Source organism: Corvus cornix, chromosome 2 (assembly GCF_000738735.6).
Source record: "Corvus cornix cornix isolate S_Up_H32 chromosome 2, ASM73873v5, whole genome shotgun sequence".
Classification (NCBI taxonomy): Eukaryota; Metazoa; Chordata; class Aves; order Passeriformes; family Corvidae; genus Corvus; species Corvus cornix.
In genome coordinates this window covers 43,622,663-43,639,486 of record NC_046333.1, presented here as the reverse complement: position 1 = coordinate 43,639,486, position 16,824 = coordinate 43,622,663, and the positions used below count along the sequence as shown (strand labels likewise).

General features: G+C 36.1%; 1 protein-coding gene across 2 annotated transcripts in view; it reads left to right on the top strand.

Annotated features, from left to right (window-relative positions):
* Positions 1-16,824, top strand: part of PLCL2 (phospholipase C like 2) — a 101,609-nt gene that overhangs the window by 63,967 nt on the left and 20,818 nt on the right. For both annotated transcript variants that reach the window (XM_039549082.1, XM_039549081.1), the window contains exon 5: positions 13,512-13,587. In XM_039549082.1, coding sequence (XP_039405016.1) covers positions 13,512-13,587 — 76 coding nt within the window. The remainder of the gene's footprint in view (positions 1-13,511; positions 13,588-16,824) is intronic.

Here is a 16,824-nt window from a genome sequence, read left to right as displayed (position 1 = left end):
TATCACTATAATTTGGATGCAAACAAGCTTGATTGTTGGGGTTACAGCTGTAATTCATAAAGAAGTTTTGTTTCCTTGATGAAAATGCCTCTACCTGCAGTTTGTTCTGATGTGGTGATGCTGCGTATTAGTTATTAAGCTATTCTAGGTACTTAAAATCTTAGTTTTAAGTCTGGAATAAATTTTTTGTTTGAATATCACTTAGATATTCAAAGGTGACTCATGACTCCAGAAATCTTTACAATCTAAATTTGGTTTGCTCTTTGTCTCTCACGTATGTTTTTTTCCCCACACACATCTTATACTCTATACATGATTTGAATATTTCTGTACTTGAGAAATCTGTACTTTACTTTCACGTGTAAAAGTAATACAACTTTTTTTTAGTGGCAAAAAGCATTTTTCCATCTTCTCATCCCTAAAATACAACTACTGAATTTCAAACAAAGAGTATGATAGTGCTTCTAGCTCCAAATGATATTGAAGATAAGTAAATTTAAGGTTATTTTAATCAAATAAAAGCTATAAGTTAGAATAACGAGATGCATTTCAATTTATGACATTTGGGTTTTGTCAATACTCTGTTCAGTTTCACAAAAGATTTTAGACAACTAAAATCTGTAGGGTGTGCTGGAAAATGAAGTCAGCCATGGGAGACATATTCCCATACTCTTATTTCTGAAAGCACATTGTGAAACAATGTGGGAGACATCTGTGTCATCCTTTCCTCAGGGAGAGGAGAAGAGATGTGACAGTGTTTAGTTCCTATCTTGGTATTTGCTATAGTGGCCGATGTTTGGAGTCTGACAGTTTTATAGATGGTGGGAGGGGTTGTATGATTTTGGTGTGTATTAATATAATGAGCCCTCAAAAGCACAAATCTTACCTTGTTAGTTTTGACATGGGGATATTTTTGTCATGATTAATTAATACATGGGTGTAAAATTCTGCTTAATAATGAGAGCTCTTTATTGTGAATTGAGAAAGGGTAGATGCACTGTCAAAGTAATGATTACCTACTTGTCTTACTTTCTGCTGGTTTAGGCCTCCATATAGGTCAGAATTATGTAACTGTGTACTTCCAGTGTGTCAAGTACTGTATGAAATCGTGTGGATAACAAAGATAGAGTTAAATGTTTATGAAACAAACTTTGGTTGGTATCATAAACGCACAGGTAGGCTGTTGTTACCTTGTGTGTCCTCTCAATGTGGCATATGTAATGGCATTCTCAAAGTGTGATTGTTTCAGGTTCATGATATTTTTATCTAATGAAGGGATTCTTATTTGTCAGAAATACTCTCTTTTCTATAAAATTATAATAAACATAGAAAGTAGTATTCAAGATTTTAATTATTCCGATTTTGTTTACATTGGGAGTGCTTGAAGGACTCATTGTTGCTCTGTAAAGTGAGAAAGGATGCAAGACCTTAGCAGCAAGGCAGTCAGTCCACATTGAAATAATTACAAATAAGTGCAATACTGCAGGGGTACATGGAAAAAAAAGAGTATCTTCAGTGTAGCATAGGTACATACATTTTTTAAAGAAACAGTGAGGTAAATAATAATAAAAAATATATCAGTAGATACTTGGGATTTTTGCCTTTTAAAAATAGCACATAATGCTTTCTTAACTTGTCTGCATTCAGTGCTGTTAATGGAGGAGCTGTTAGGTGACCAAGGCTAGTACTATTCTTGTGTTAAAAAGCTCTCCTATCCATGTAATAGGAACTGGACAGGACAATGAAAACCAAATACAGCTAGGAATTTTTGAGAAAGGCAAAATTTTAAGGTGTGTATTTTTCTTTAGCTTCTCCATGCTCCTGAGTATTTTTCACCCTACCATCTTTTCACTGTTTAACAATGTTTTATTTTTCCCTCTTGTTCATGGACTTCAGCCTCCTTTATGTGATACTTCAGCATGCACTCTGTTGGTGTCATCACACCCATCACTGATCAGTGCTGCAGACTGAAGCTTGGAGTTAAGGCAAGTGCCTCTTCCACACCATTGCATGTTTTTTTTAATGTCTTATAACCTTTAAGATAAACAGTAAGTAAACCTAAAAAAGTTATACTATGGCAGGAGAAAAAAAAAATTATCTCCCCCTAAGTCTGCAGCATTATTCAGTGATGAGTATAGTAGCACTGCAAAGATATGCTAGAGATCATACAAATAAAGCCAGACACTGTTGAGACTCTCTCTGTTTGCCCTTAGTAGAGGATGAAGTGTCCCATCTGCTGAAGATAAGCAAGCAATGAATGCAAGCAGGCATTTGCTTCTAAGAGAAAAACTAACACAGAACAGGCAGATAACTATACCTGTGTGAAAAAGAAGTAAGTCTGCTACAGTAATTAGAGTTAGATGTTATTAAATCCTAATTAGGTGATGCTGCTAGCTCTTTTTTTTTTTTTTCTTTTCAGTTTCTGGGGGTGGGTAGTTTTAAATTTTTTTAAAATTTTGAGCTTATTTTGTAATTCAGAATGTCTACAGAATGCAGTATAGGTCTGTATTTGATTTAATGAAATCAAACAAAATGAATAGATTTTGTATATACACCCTAGGGATGGACTCCATCCCATTGGAAAGCAGATCTGTTTTGAGTTACACTTAGCTGATAAAATCTGTATTAGCTACCTGTTGTTCATGTAGGTCCTTGGTTATGGTTACTGTACAAATACAGTAAGAAGGATTACAGTCATCATGCTGTGGTTATAGATTTGTATCTTGAGGGAACAAGTAGAGCAAGACATTTCTATTTCTACTCAGCCTACTAATGTGTCAGAGTTATTCAGCTGAGAAGTCTTCGTTCACTGAAATTACTCTTTGAGGTTGCAAACTTCTGGGCAACCAAAAAATACTGGATCCAGTGCTGGTAATTCTCTCCTAAAACTGAGTATGTTGCTTCAGTTCTTGCATAGGCCTAAATATTCAGTTCCTGATTGTGTCAGAGGAGGCTGAGTTCAATGTCACCAATTTCCTGTAGTAGAACTCAATCTTTGGATATCACATGATTTTAAATCACATTATAACATCTGCCCACCACTTGCATTGTGCAGTAGAAGAAAATTCAGATTTTTTCCATATGGTCCCTTTCCTAAGGAATATGTGACTGGCATAGACCATGATAGCAGTGTTCTGAACCCAGCTGGTTCAGAATGTTGTTCTTGAGCCCATGACTTTGAAGTCGAGCTCCTTGGGTGTTCCATGTTACAATTTAGCTCTTAGCGTTATCTGGCTTATGAAAAAGAGAACGTAGGACTTTGCACAGAAGATTGAAAAGCTATTATTCCTTGCTTTTATACTTGAGAGCATGACTGTATAAAACAAAACAAAAAGATAAAAGAGGTAGTCAAAAGAACAGACATCACAGACGCTCTACAGATACTACTGGGGAATTTGAAGTTAATATGTACCACTTATCAAAAAACAGTTGAGGAGAACAAAATGGAGGAGATCCTCATGAAAAGAAGCGTCGTCCAAAAAGCTGAAGTCATGTGCAAATGGGGAAGACAGGATCGATATTTAACCCTGCCATGGTTAAATAAGAAATAAAAGAAAACTGACAGTGAAGAATTTCAAGAATGATCTGCACAGACTTAAAAATACCAGTAACCTCTTCTCTGAAAATACCAGAAACAGGAAGTCTGTCAAAGATTGTGTAAGATCACTAGTTGATCAATGTATAAAAGAAAACCCCATCTAAAGAGGTAAAGCCACAAAACTTAATTAGTTTTTTGCATCCATATACCTGTAGAGATTAAGGTTTCACATGAAACGCTTCTTTATGAAAGACTAATTGGAGAATTAATCTCTAACTGAAATGCTGACAGAAGATATTACAAAGAAAAGGCAAAAGACTGGGAAAATAATATACCAGAAAGAGGAGATACTCATTTAAAAGTTCTGAAAGATCTCAAGAGTTGATGTATCAAAACTGCTACTTGTTGTGTGTATTCTCTCACTTAAAACTGACTATCAAAGTTGTTAGTGTGGTGCCAGTGTTTTAAGAGATTTCCATGGAAGATGATGAAATTACAGATCAGACAGGCTGACATCTGTACTGTGAAAATGGGTAGAAACTGTTTTGAAGAAGAAAATAAAGGAAACATCGAGAAATGTGTCATGTTGGGGAAGAGTCAATACAACTTTTATAAAATGAAGGGCTCATTAATCCCTTGGAGTTGTTTGATGTCAAAAAACATGTAGACACAGCAGATCAGTCTGGTTAGATTTTCCAAAGCATTTGACAAAGTTTCCTTTCAAATGCTCATATTGAAATGAAGTTACCATTAAATTTTTAGACTTTTAAAATTCTTAGATCTTTTATGGTAGCTAAAGTGAATGTTGAACTTAACCTGGTGCTCCAGCAGGAAAAGAACTGTTAAAGACCATTGCTTGTGTTGATTTTTGCATTAAGGGTGTGTTTTTCCAGTAAGCAGATTAGAGATAGTAGGTATAGCTCCTGCAACTTTGATCTAGCTAAAGTAGCTAAGTACTCTGGAAGCTGTGTGAATTAATGCTGCCCCCAGATTTGCAAAGATCATTGAGATGTGAGGTATGTAGCTGCTTAGACTTTCAACAGCTTTCTCAGTCTTAGCGGTAGATTGTTATAACGTGTGTTAAAACAGTAAATTTCAGAGTTGGCAATACAAATGCAGTATTTAAATTGCGATAACACACAGTGTCTCTCTGTTTCCATTATTGCCTCTGGCTTTCTACAGTATTGCTTAGTTTCATTGTCACTCTCTGCAGAATAGAACTGTTTTATTTAAGTAATAAATGGATATAGTTCAGTGGTGAAGAGATCTAAGGGAAAACATCTATCATTCATTGCAAGTTAATATTGCAAATAGCCCAGGTAATGGTTTTTGCCATGTTTAATAAATTATAACAATTGTAGATCCAGGTTTTTGAGATGAATTGAAATAGTTACTGATTGTGTAGCTGTTAGTCTGTCACAAAAACTGAAAACAAAGCATTCATGGAAAATATAGTGAATAGCTTGGACATTTTCTTCAGAAAGAGTTGTGCTGCTTATTATTGGTTTTTATTTTCCTGTTTTATAACAGCATGAAGGTTGTAATTATGCTTCCAAAAACAGAGCTGCAGATGATAACCTTAGCTTATGCTAGGCTTTTTCAGTCCACAAAGCAAGCGTCTAATTTTGGATACTCAAGACTCTGATGCCAAGTGTTGTAAAGTATGAGCTGTTCATGTTTCATTGATTGAAAAGCTCTGATAATGACAATTTAATGCTTCTGTGAAGTCAAGATTTCTGCATTTCTTGATGAGATCATGAACGGTGAAGCTTTTTGTATCCTCTCACTTGTCCCATTATGTCTAATGGCTGACTCACAGTATTCATAAGAGCATAAAATAATATGGCTACTTAGGACAAGGAGTTCATGTAGCTTTCTGTCCTGTTTTAATGTAGTCCAATGAAATGTTTATGGAAGAGCATAAAAATAGGTTAGATGCATAGCAGCTTCTCATATGTATTCCATATTTCCAATAGTAGTTCTCTTTCCCAATAAATTTTAAATTTTCTGTTTGTCTTTTTGATTCCATCTGTGTGAAAAAAATTGTGATTATTAGAACTGCTACTGACAGTTCTTGTTTCAGAAATAATGCTACCTATTAATTTTTTCACACAGATGATAGATTTTTGCTTCCTATACAGGTAGAGGATATTTTCATTTGATATATGTGTCCTTACTTATTGTCCACTTATCACATAGCTTTTCATTCTATCAGCTTTAGTTTTAAAATTATGAAAATCATTTTGCTACAACAACTAGATTATCAAGAAAGTGAAGAGAAGTGACTGTTTGATTTAAAAATGTTTATTGTCTTTGGGTGCATAGTTTGGAAGAGAGCTGCTGATTATTATATTTACTCTGTCTTCAACCTAGTCTTTCTCATATACTTGGCTCATGAGGAATTAAGAACGAATAGAAGACTTTTTAATGGAGGACTTGTGGACCATTTGTTCCTTTGGTAGATTTTCTTAAACTAGGGGAAAATTAATTCATTTTGGGACACTGCAGAATTAAGAACAGATTATGTCCTATTTTTTCTCAGGCCTACAAGAATTAGTTTTGGTAAGTGGATTTCATATCTTTTGATCCTGCAATGTATTATGGCATAATCTTGGCTTTCTTCTTTCTGAAGACAAAAAACCCTTTTCCATGTACGTGTTTTCTAGAATATAAAACATTTCAAAAAGAGATGAGAGAGGAAAGGTTGGCTGAAAAAGCTAAAGCAGGAGTCTGTTCCTATGTTTTTTCCATTTAAATGGATAAACTGCCAGTGTCAGGTACAGCATTACATTTTTATCATAATATGTCAGTGAATTCAGTAAACATAATGGAAATTTCATCTGCATTTTTTTTTGAATAGGACAGTGGTTTAAAGTCTGAAAAGAAACATAATACTTGATTATATCATAACATATGTTACACTCGAAGGAGGTGATCCTTTCCTTCTATGCAGCTCCGGTGAGGCCACACTTGCAGTGCTGTGTCTGGTCCTGGGTTCCCCAGCTCAAGGGAGGCATGGACATGCTGAAAAGTCAGACAAAGGGCCACAAAGGTGAGGGAGCATCTCTCCTACACAGAAAGGCTGAGGGAGCTGGGACAGTTGAGTCTGGAGAAAAGAAGGCTGAGGGGGACCTCATCAGTGTATCCAAATGCCTGAGGAGAGGGTGCAGAGAGGCCAGAGATGGGCTATTTTCATGGGTGCCCAGTGATAGGAGAAAAGGCATGAAATGAAAAACAGGAGGCTCTGTCAGAACATCAGGTGACACTTTTTGACTGTGCGGGTGACTGGACATGGGAACAGGTTGCCCAGAGAGGTTGTGCAGTCTCCAGCCTTGGAGATACTCAAAAGCCATCTGGACATGGCCCTGGGCAGCCAGCTGTGGTAAGGGGCCCTGCATGAGCAAGGGGGTTTGGACCACATGACCTCCTGAAGTCCCTTCTAACCTCAGTGACTCTGTTTCTGTGCTAAACTTATCTTCTTGTATAGTTGAAGAAATATTTTCTAATTTAGACAATACATTTGCTAAAAACCTCACTGCTTTGAAGGAAATTTGGTTTGATGTGAAGAGTCCTTTGTGTGTAGAGAAGGAGCAATTAGCAGCTTTATTTTCTTACCTTGGTGCTGTGGACTGTATTTGGGTATGAGGAAGATCAGCTTTTGTTTATAGAGCTTTGAACTTTCTGTGCAACCGTGCTTGATTTTTATCTATAATGAAGTTATTATTGATTGTTGTCTTGAGCCAGAAAACTCAGTTCTTTTGACTGGTAAGATCAACTTTACTAAAATCTTTTCTTACATAGAGATATTTAGGTTGGAAGGCACCTCTGGAGATCATCTAATCCCAAATTATGCTGCTCAAAGCAGCATCAGACAGAGCAGGTTGCCCAGGACTGTGTCCAGTTGGCTGTTGAACATCACCAAGGGTGGAGACTCCACAATCTCTCTGGGAAACCTCTTCCAGTGTTTGACTACCCAAGATTCCCCCTGAGCCTTCTCTTCTCCAGGCTGACCAGTCCCAGCCCTCTCAGCCTCTCCTCATGTAAAAGATGCTCCAGTTCCTTAAATCTCTGTGATTTTTTGCTGGACAGTAGTCCATATATTGTACTGTAAAACCCCAAACTGGGATGAATGCTTCAGCTGCGGTCTCACAAGAAGGAGATTGGAAAAACTCAGCATGGCTTTACAAAAGGGAAATCAGGCTTAGCTGACCTGTAGCCTTCTACAATGAGGTGACAGTCTTGGCAGAGCAGAGGAAAGCAGTGAATGGTTTTTTCTTGGTAAAAGTCAATTTCTGTTGTTTATGGTGGTCCTGTTAGAAGCTGGATGTTTCAGAATTCTTTCAGTGTGGTGTCCATACTGTTAGAACAATTCATTTGAGTTGTGAGGTTTAATATGAGTTTGCAATCTGATTTTACAGTAATTTCCTTTCTTATTTGCTATAACACCATTCTTCTCCAGTGGAAAATAAAAGGCAGCACATATAGCTTAAAACAACTCCTTATGCAGCTACAGAGCAAGCTGACCATGGCAGTTGTCACTGAAAGGACTAAGAGCAGTTCTTCTGCTTGTTCCAGTGTCACAACAAAGATGCCTTCTGGTGCATTGACGCTGAATACTGGACTGCTTGGATACAATTTATACATATACTCAATTACAGCTGACCATGTTTTGTTTGAGTTACCGGTACCTTTAATGGTTCTTGAGGGCAAAGGGATAAGGTGTGCCTACCAGAGTTCCTTTCCTTACTGTTACTGCTTGGGGCAATGGTAGCAACTTCTGATCCTTGCTGTGTAACATATCTTTTGAAGTGGTGCAGATGCTATTAGCAGTTTAGGGTGCCACGTGTTTGGTTTCCTATTTTTGTGAAGTGCTGTTTGCTATTGGTGCTGCTTGTACCATCCTGGGCTTAATAAAATGTCTGGAAAAATGCAAATTACATTATTATTACTGCTGTTAAGAGCTTCAGTTTGACTTCTGAATACTAAAGATACAAACATTTATAAGAAATGGTGTAGTTTTTGGTTTCAGAAATATACGTCATATGCAGAGGTTTGGATGAAAGTAGAATGTGAGCACCATTTTAATGAAGATTTGATTTATACCTACTGTAAGTATGGTTCCAGTTTTGCTGTTGGAATGTAGGTCTAACAGTATTGGCAACACATTCACAGATTTCAAAATCTAAATGTGTGGTGTGCTTTTCTTGCTAAAAATAATGTTCATCCTTGGTGTTGCAATTCTGTCAGTGAAGGTGTTTTCTCTCACTGAGTTTCATCAGCCAGACACAGTTTATCATAAGCTGGTTTTTCCATTTGAAAATGCAGCTGATGTCTCCTTGTGTGCTACCAAACAGTTCCACATGCAGAGGATTGAATAAATCCTGGGGTTTTGGAAAGAATTCTTTCCCAAGATCTGTGTTAAATGTGATGTTTAAAATACTTAGAGCTGAGTTCAGTTACGTATTTTCCCCAACATGGGGGCATAAACAGAATGTTTTATCTTCTGCCAGAAGACCTGTCTGAGCCTAGTAGAAATAGATCTTCACTTGTTCAAAATCAGCTGAAATTAAATTAATGGTCTCAAATACATGCATGTGTAAATACATGTGAGCACTTGCATTGATCTACATGGTGTTAGTTCATAGCACTTAACTGTTTAATAAAACAACAGATCAGACAACACACTTTGAAACATAAGAAAGTTATCCTGAAGGGTAGTCTAGATGTATATATTTAATTTTCCATAACTGTCTTAATGATAGAGTTCTGTTTTGCTGAGAGTGAGAATATTTATTTTTTTCAGTATATGAGTTTTTCATTTGATTTGTGAGGACAGTGTCATGTAAGTGATGAACTGTTAACAATGCTGTTCCATCAGTTTGAAGCAGTAATTGGGATTTCTAACAATCATCATTGGCTTTTTAAGGTAGGAACAATATATAATAATACAGATCTCCAGTCCTCATTGAGAATTCTGGACTAATCATTTAGTGTTTATTTCTGAACCCCCTTAATAATAATTTAATTTTTAAAATATCTTTCTTGACATTTGTCCATTTGTTAGAATAACTAGGTAAAATGCTTGCATGATTTAACCAACAGAATTTGAAGATTATGACAAATAGATCAAAATGTCAGCATGGCCTCTTCAAAAATGTGATGACTGCAAGGCACATAGAGCATACTGTTCTGCATTTCCCATTTTCCACTGACCAGCAAAAAAGTAGGACAGTCCAGTATGTAATGAGTACCTGAGAAGTTCTCTGGTCATGCTAAGATTGGGGTCTGGTGGTGGGGTGGGAATTGAAGGAGAGTTGAAGCAATTCCAGCATTGTATAAGTTCTGTATTTAAAATACATTTTTGGATATTTTGAGTCTTTGCCTCCAGAGAAAAAGCAATATAGGTTAGAAATGTGAATCAGTATTGTAAAAGGCTTGCTAGAGAATATAGCTTACTAAACTATATGTAACGTGTTCTTTTCTTAGAATATGCATGGCTAATTTGCAATAGATTTTTAATGATCAGCTGGTAACTGGTTCTTTGTTCCCCATTACATTTGTTTCCATTTCTCTTTCCAGATTTGTCACTGATAATATTCTAGAAGTTGGATGTGGTTAGAAAATACCTGCTTATTGATTGACTTGTTCAATATAGACTAGTTTAAGCAGATTCTACCTGGTCTTTCTCCTCAATTTCCACCACGAATTTGCCTTGAGATTTCCATGTCTTATTCTGCTGCAGACATAGTGTTTCACACTGAAGCTCATGCTTAGTCATCATTTTCTATTTCACTTTTATATCAATCATATATATACATACCAGTATCATTTGGATTAGGCTAATTTTCTGTTTAAATATAACCATTTATACATAGTTGTTCCATATGCTGCGTCTACCAAAAGTCTTTCAGTTTCTGTGAATGTCTGCATGAGTGTTGTCATGAGGTTATAATTTTGGCTTGAACACTAGAAAGAATTCATATGTTCAAACACTCCATAAGAGTAATTCAACAAGTAGCTGAATACGTACTAAAAGGTGACTGTGTGATGAAGAGCAATGTAAGAATAAAATTATAATGAACTAATACTATTACTTTATTAATCAAGCACAGCTAGAAGGTGACACCTACTCATGCACACAGCATACTGCTCCATTATTTTCTCGGGGAAGGACATTTGAAAATTGGGGTGTTCCATAGTTCTGATTGAATGGTAGTGGCAGTCAACCCCTGAATTATTGCTAGCTCCAGCCAGTTTTGCTCTGCAATGCTGTTAATCTTAAATACAGCTTTGTATGTATTTTAGAGACCAAAGGTAATGAAAGTAACTGTTACTGGTCTTGATAATATAAAACTGGATATTAGAATAAATTCTGCCACATGAAATGCATTGCCATTTTTCTTCAGAAGTCTCAAAGAGGGCATTCCTTTTGATCTGGGGGTATTTAGCAGCTTTCCATACTGGAACTGTGAAATATGAAATTGGCATGTTATTATAAATTCTTTAGTGTTAGCCTGGCCATGATGAAAGAACACTAATACAGTGATTAGTTTCTTTTCCTTTCATCTGCAGATCTAGTAAAACTTTCTTGCTTTGTCAATACAGAAAGTAAACAAAAAAGCAGTAATGTAAGCATTTTTATTCATCTCAGAATTCTCTTGTTTCTGAAAATCAGTGCAGTGTCTCAGAGTGAGTTTTCTAATCAGCTGAGACTTGTTCTCCACTGCTTCTAAATTATTTGATGTTCATGCAGGGCATATGAAGGAAGCAGAACAGATAGATAAGTTCTGTGTCTATAATAGGACCTAACTGAGATGATTTAGAAATTATTATACACATGGGGTCAGGAAAACAGAGTAGGGCAGTTATAATATTTCTTAAAATTCCTTCAAAACAAATACCTTGAACAGGCAGCACAGCTGTTCTCTTTTTTTTATGAGCTCCAGTCAAAAGGGTGCTCAGGTGTAAGGACTCACACTGATAGAGAATCCCTCTCTAGTCCTTATTATTGTGTATTAGCATCCCAAAAAAGCTCAAGAGTTGTATGTGCTCAGCATTTCATTTTTCAAGGTGATTTTCAATGTAGAAAAACCTGCTTTACCATTTCCTTTCAGCTAGTTAGCAAAAGAGCATCAGCTATTGGAAATATACTTGTGAGAGACATCAGCTGTGTTTTGGTTCTCTCCATTTAAGGTCATTGCAGAAACAAATGTGTTACATGACATACATACTGAAACAGGTAAATCCTTGCCTGTCAAGCAAATTTACAGTGATCTTATTTCAATTTCTGAATTCTGTTTTAGAGACTGAATAGTAATGAAACACTGTGAAATGGGGCTTTCTTCTTGATTGACTAGGAATAGTCAGTTTGCAGTGCTCCCTTTGTGGGTGAAATAAAGTATTCTCTTACTTAAATTGTCTTCAATTTGTTACACTTAAATAGTAATCAGCATAGTTCTATTTATAGGTAGTTTTTGCTTGAGTGAACATTGATATTTATGTTCAAAGAACAATCCAGTTAAAAATGGGTAAGCTAAAGTTGCAGCTTAGCAACCTGATCAAGTTATTTTTACTTCATATATTATAATTTACTTTTATTTGAAACAACCCCAACAACTGACATAATATAAATCAGGCTAAGGAGATACTTTAAACAGAGATTAATCAGGATGTGAGGATTAAATTAAATTATCTAGTATGATGACCTCCACATACTCTAAAGTTGCTTATTCACATGCTGTTTATGTGTAGCATGAACTAAAAATTTCAGGGTTTGCATCATTGTCTTTATTGGTTCAAATCGAAATAATAAAAATAGAACTAGAATTTTTTAAATGCTTTGTCATTTGTTTAAACCAGATTTTTGTGCAGCTGGCAGTTATAGAAGCCTGTAGAGTAGTTTGTCTATGCAGGTATTTTTCCTCCTCACTTGCTTGCACACTTGTCACAATCAAAAATCTGAGACTTGCTTGCCTGCTTCTCAAAATTGATTTATGCCTTCCTTAGAGCAATGTTCAGAAAAACAGCCTCAATGTCATTCAGCTGGAGAAGGTTCTTTCTAATACATGTGAGGAAGCCATGCCTCTTACAGTAATTTTTCTTTGAGGAAGAGTGTTAGAGGGGTTTGGGTTTTTTTCCCTGTAACATGGAATGTTCTTCCTCATAAAAGAAAATTGTGGTCTCCTAATAAAAAGCAAGCTCCACATGAACACCCACATAAGTAACACGTCAAAATCTAGTCATTGTTTTAGTGGAGAGAAAATTGTCTGCTTGAGTGGATACCAGAGACATCAGTGGGTAAAGTGTGAAACAAAGTTGTTACTTCTTAAAACATACCCTAGGCTGAAAAACCTGCACGGTTCCATCTTACTGTGCATTCAGCTGGCATTCCCTGAAAGGCTTTTTGTTTAGAAAGATCAGCTAAAGGAATAATTTATTTTTCTTATCCTCCACTACCAGCCTATTGCTTTCCTCCATAGAGCATTGTCTCATATGTATGTGCAGGTCAAGCCATAAAAGGGAAGATGTAGAGGAAAAAATCTGGAAAAGCAATGGAATGATGCCTAGGAAAAAGGAAGCACTGGGTAATGAGTGGTCATCATCCTGAATGTTGGAATGAATGAGGAAGAGGAAAAATTGCATCCGTGTTATCTCACCCAAGCCACCAAAAGTGAATTACCTGGTTGTATCACTTCCAGTTGCTTTGCTAGGCAGTGAACTATGGAGTAGACATTTTGCTTCAGTATTCACAGATCCCAGCCCAAAATCATTGTATTTTTTATGTCTTTATGCTACATTAGGGCACTTCTCTGCCTTGTTATGACCAGGAAAATGAGTGTATTCATTATGTTAATAATAAATATTAGTTTATTGATTTAGGTTCAATTTTAAGCATCTTTTACAGATTAAAAATTTTAAGTAAAAATTTAATTCTACTGATATTTCTGTATATTTTAATTTATTTTCTCTACAGATGATTCACACCATCAAGACTCTAGTTGAAAATACAGATAGCTTATATGAGAAGATAGTACAGTGTCAGAAAGCAGGTAAGTGTAAGTTGCTTTTGAAAAATATTATACAGAACTTATTGCATTTTTTTTATTTTCCAAAACTTTTAATCAATATTCAACTGTAGCAAAAAATAACCCAAAACCCAAACAACAACAAAAAACCTCACACAAAAAAAAGAGATGACTGTAATTTAGGCACATCCAGTAAGAGTGGAAAGACATTTCAAATCATAGAAATCAAAGATTCATAGAATTACATCTTGAATTTGGAAATTGCAAGTATTTTATTTATGGAGAGTAGCTTGTCAGTATAGTCACAAATGAAAACATAAGATTACAGGAGGCAAAGAGAATGATCCTCCTTCATGCTGAAATGTTTTAACCATTTACTCGTAGCTCCTCTTTCTCTATGAGAGAACTTTTTTTCTTTTGTTGTGGTAGCCCAATGTCTTCAAGAGCCTTGGTGAAGCTTGAATTGTCAGAAGAACATTGCCTTCTGATAATTACGTGACAGTAGTTCAGATATTTCATTCCCATGTTTCTCTAGACCTGTTGGGTGGTTCTGTGTTGGTCCCACAGGTTCTCTGAAAGTTTTCCTGGGTCTGATACACATTTTAAATAGATGGTATAACTACTTCTTAATCTCTTCACAAACTGACCCTTTTTTATGTGTTATTTTGTAACAGTTTTCTCATTTGGACGCAACTGAGTTTTGAAGGTTTCCTTCATGTTTTGATAGCATGTCTGACCTTGATGTTTAATCATGCTTGTTTTCTTTTGATCTTTTAACTGTTTTATAAATAATGTTACAAATTTGCTCAAAGTGGTGCATCGCATTTTGCATCAGAAACAGGAATGCTGCCAAAGAGTCAGCCAAAGCATTTACAACCATGTTTTGCATGACTCAATTGGGATAAAAGCTTTTTATATACAAATAAATTTTTATCTACCTGATATTCAGCATCCTGCAGCTCCTGTCATCTTCCATGATTTTCTTCCATTCTTTGATTCACTTCTCTGCTCTCCTTCAAATTCCAGTGTCTTAGTTTTGGTCTCTCCCTCCCACCATTCTCCCCCATCCCCCCAAAAAAAAGCTCTTACACCCTCAGCCTTCATTTACAAATTCTCCCCTATTAACAGTAGCTTCCAGCTCAGATCAGCAGCAGGGAAGGCTTACCCACTCTGAATTTCTAGATCTCCCCTTGATTTACAGCACACACTTCAGATTCTGTGAACTTTAGTTAAGCCGCAGAACTGTCAAAATGCCTGAAAATTTTAAGTTGTCCTATTTACTTCAAGCTGTCAAACATAAATAATCGTAAATACCATGAGTGACAGAATATTATTTCACATATCTTATTGATAGATGTAGAGATTTATCCAAAATACTGTGATGGTTTTGGCTGGGATAGTTATTTTTCTTCCTAGTAGCTGGTATGGGACTGTGTTATAGAGTTGTGCTTAAAAACAGGGCTGATAATGCAGAGATGTTTTTGTTACTGCTGAGCAGTGCTCACACAGAATGAAGTCCTTGTTTTGCTGTGCTTGTGGGCACGGCTTTTGCTTTACCCATTAAGCTGTCTTTTTCTCAACCCACGAGTTTTCTCACTTTTGTTCTTCCGGTTCTCTCCCCCATCCCACCCAGGAGGAGTAAGCAAATGTGCAGTACTTGGTTGCTGGCTGGGGTTAAACCACAACAAGAGCAAACACAAAATATATTGTGCTGTTGTAAGGATGTTGTCTGGTAGATGTGTGTTCTTGTTTCTTAAATAATTTCCCATTTATGTGGTGATAGTGTGCCTTTTTTTTTTTTTTAGTATCACCAGTGTCTTAAGCAGCTTAGATCCTTGGTTAGAGGTAAGGCAAAAGCTAGTTGCCCAAATTCTTGTATTTTTTAGAATAGTTGCTCTTCAGAAAAAATTGCTTTGTACTAGCTTATATGGATTCCTGTAAGCTTCCATATGTCTGACTTTCTTGAGTCTCACCACCTTATTTTACGTGGGGAACAGTTGGGTCCAGGAATCCTTTGTTTAAGAATGCTGAAGACTTAAAGCCCATGCTAAAGAGCGGAGATTTTGATCTCCTTCAAATGAGAACCCTCCAGCGTGGTGATATAAGCCTAAGTATGGATTATGTAATAGATCCTGCTATTTAGGGCAGCTGTAGCCCTGCAGGGTCAAGGCATTTTTTAAGATGAATGAGCTGAACTGAATTACCTTTTAATATCAATGGAGTTTGAAGATTATCTGAGGACTGATTGATCTCATGATCTCAGTAGATGCTACTTTCTTTAATTACGAGTAAAAGATTATACGTTGTCCTATGCAGTTTCTTGATAAGGAGAAAGCAAAAGCGTGCCTTTGTCTGAGCTTTTTTGTTCTGTGGCTCAAAGAGTGAAAAAGCTGCTAAAATAACAAGTACACAAGCTGCCAATAAGCAGTAAATTTTTGTTCTCATAACCAGGCTTATAAGAGAATTTTTTTAAATAGGCAAAGTGGATTCACTCTGTTAAACTGTTTTCTCTCTTAAGTTTAATAATAAGACTTTTGGCCTCCTATAAAATTCAGACCTAATTTGAAAATAAATGCGGTATTATTTCTTAGGTTGATGGCCTATTGGGTAAGCAAAGATACAATTACTGAGATGGCTATTTTCAGAATTCAGGTTCTTTGCTATTAATATTCTCTGAGAGCATTTAACTGTGAACATCTCTCCTCATTTTGCTTCTTTAGAATTAAACCATATTAAAAACCTCTCTGTTTTCTTCATATCAGCATATTAATTCAGGTCAACACATTCAGTTCTTAGCTAAGTAGTTACTGAAAGCATTTTAGATACTTGAATATTGAAAAGATATGGGAACGTGATATTGCTTTGCTTCCCACTGTACTTTTCTTCTTTTCAGAATTAAGAAAAAAATCCATATAACTTCAAGATGACTGCAGTGCCATTTATTTTATTGCTATTAAGCCAGTTACAGATGCTGCAAGAAAATAGAATCTAGGTGCTAAAGGGAATTTGAAGATAATCTGGTCAATTCCCTTAATCTCTTAGAGACCTCAAATGTTCCGTTATCTTCGCTAGAGAAAAGAATTTGAATGTCCAGATCACCTTACCCCACTTATAGCCTCCTTTGTACCCAAATCACATCATTCCTGTACTCCTCTTTTGAATCTTCCATTACATTTTTTGCTTTATAATTCAAATACTGCTTGAGCTCATCCCTGGTTAGAAGGGAGAATCACAACTTAGGAATTCATTTTGGCATTCAGC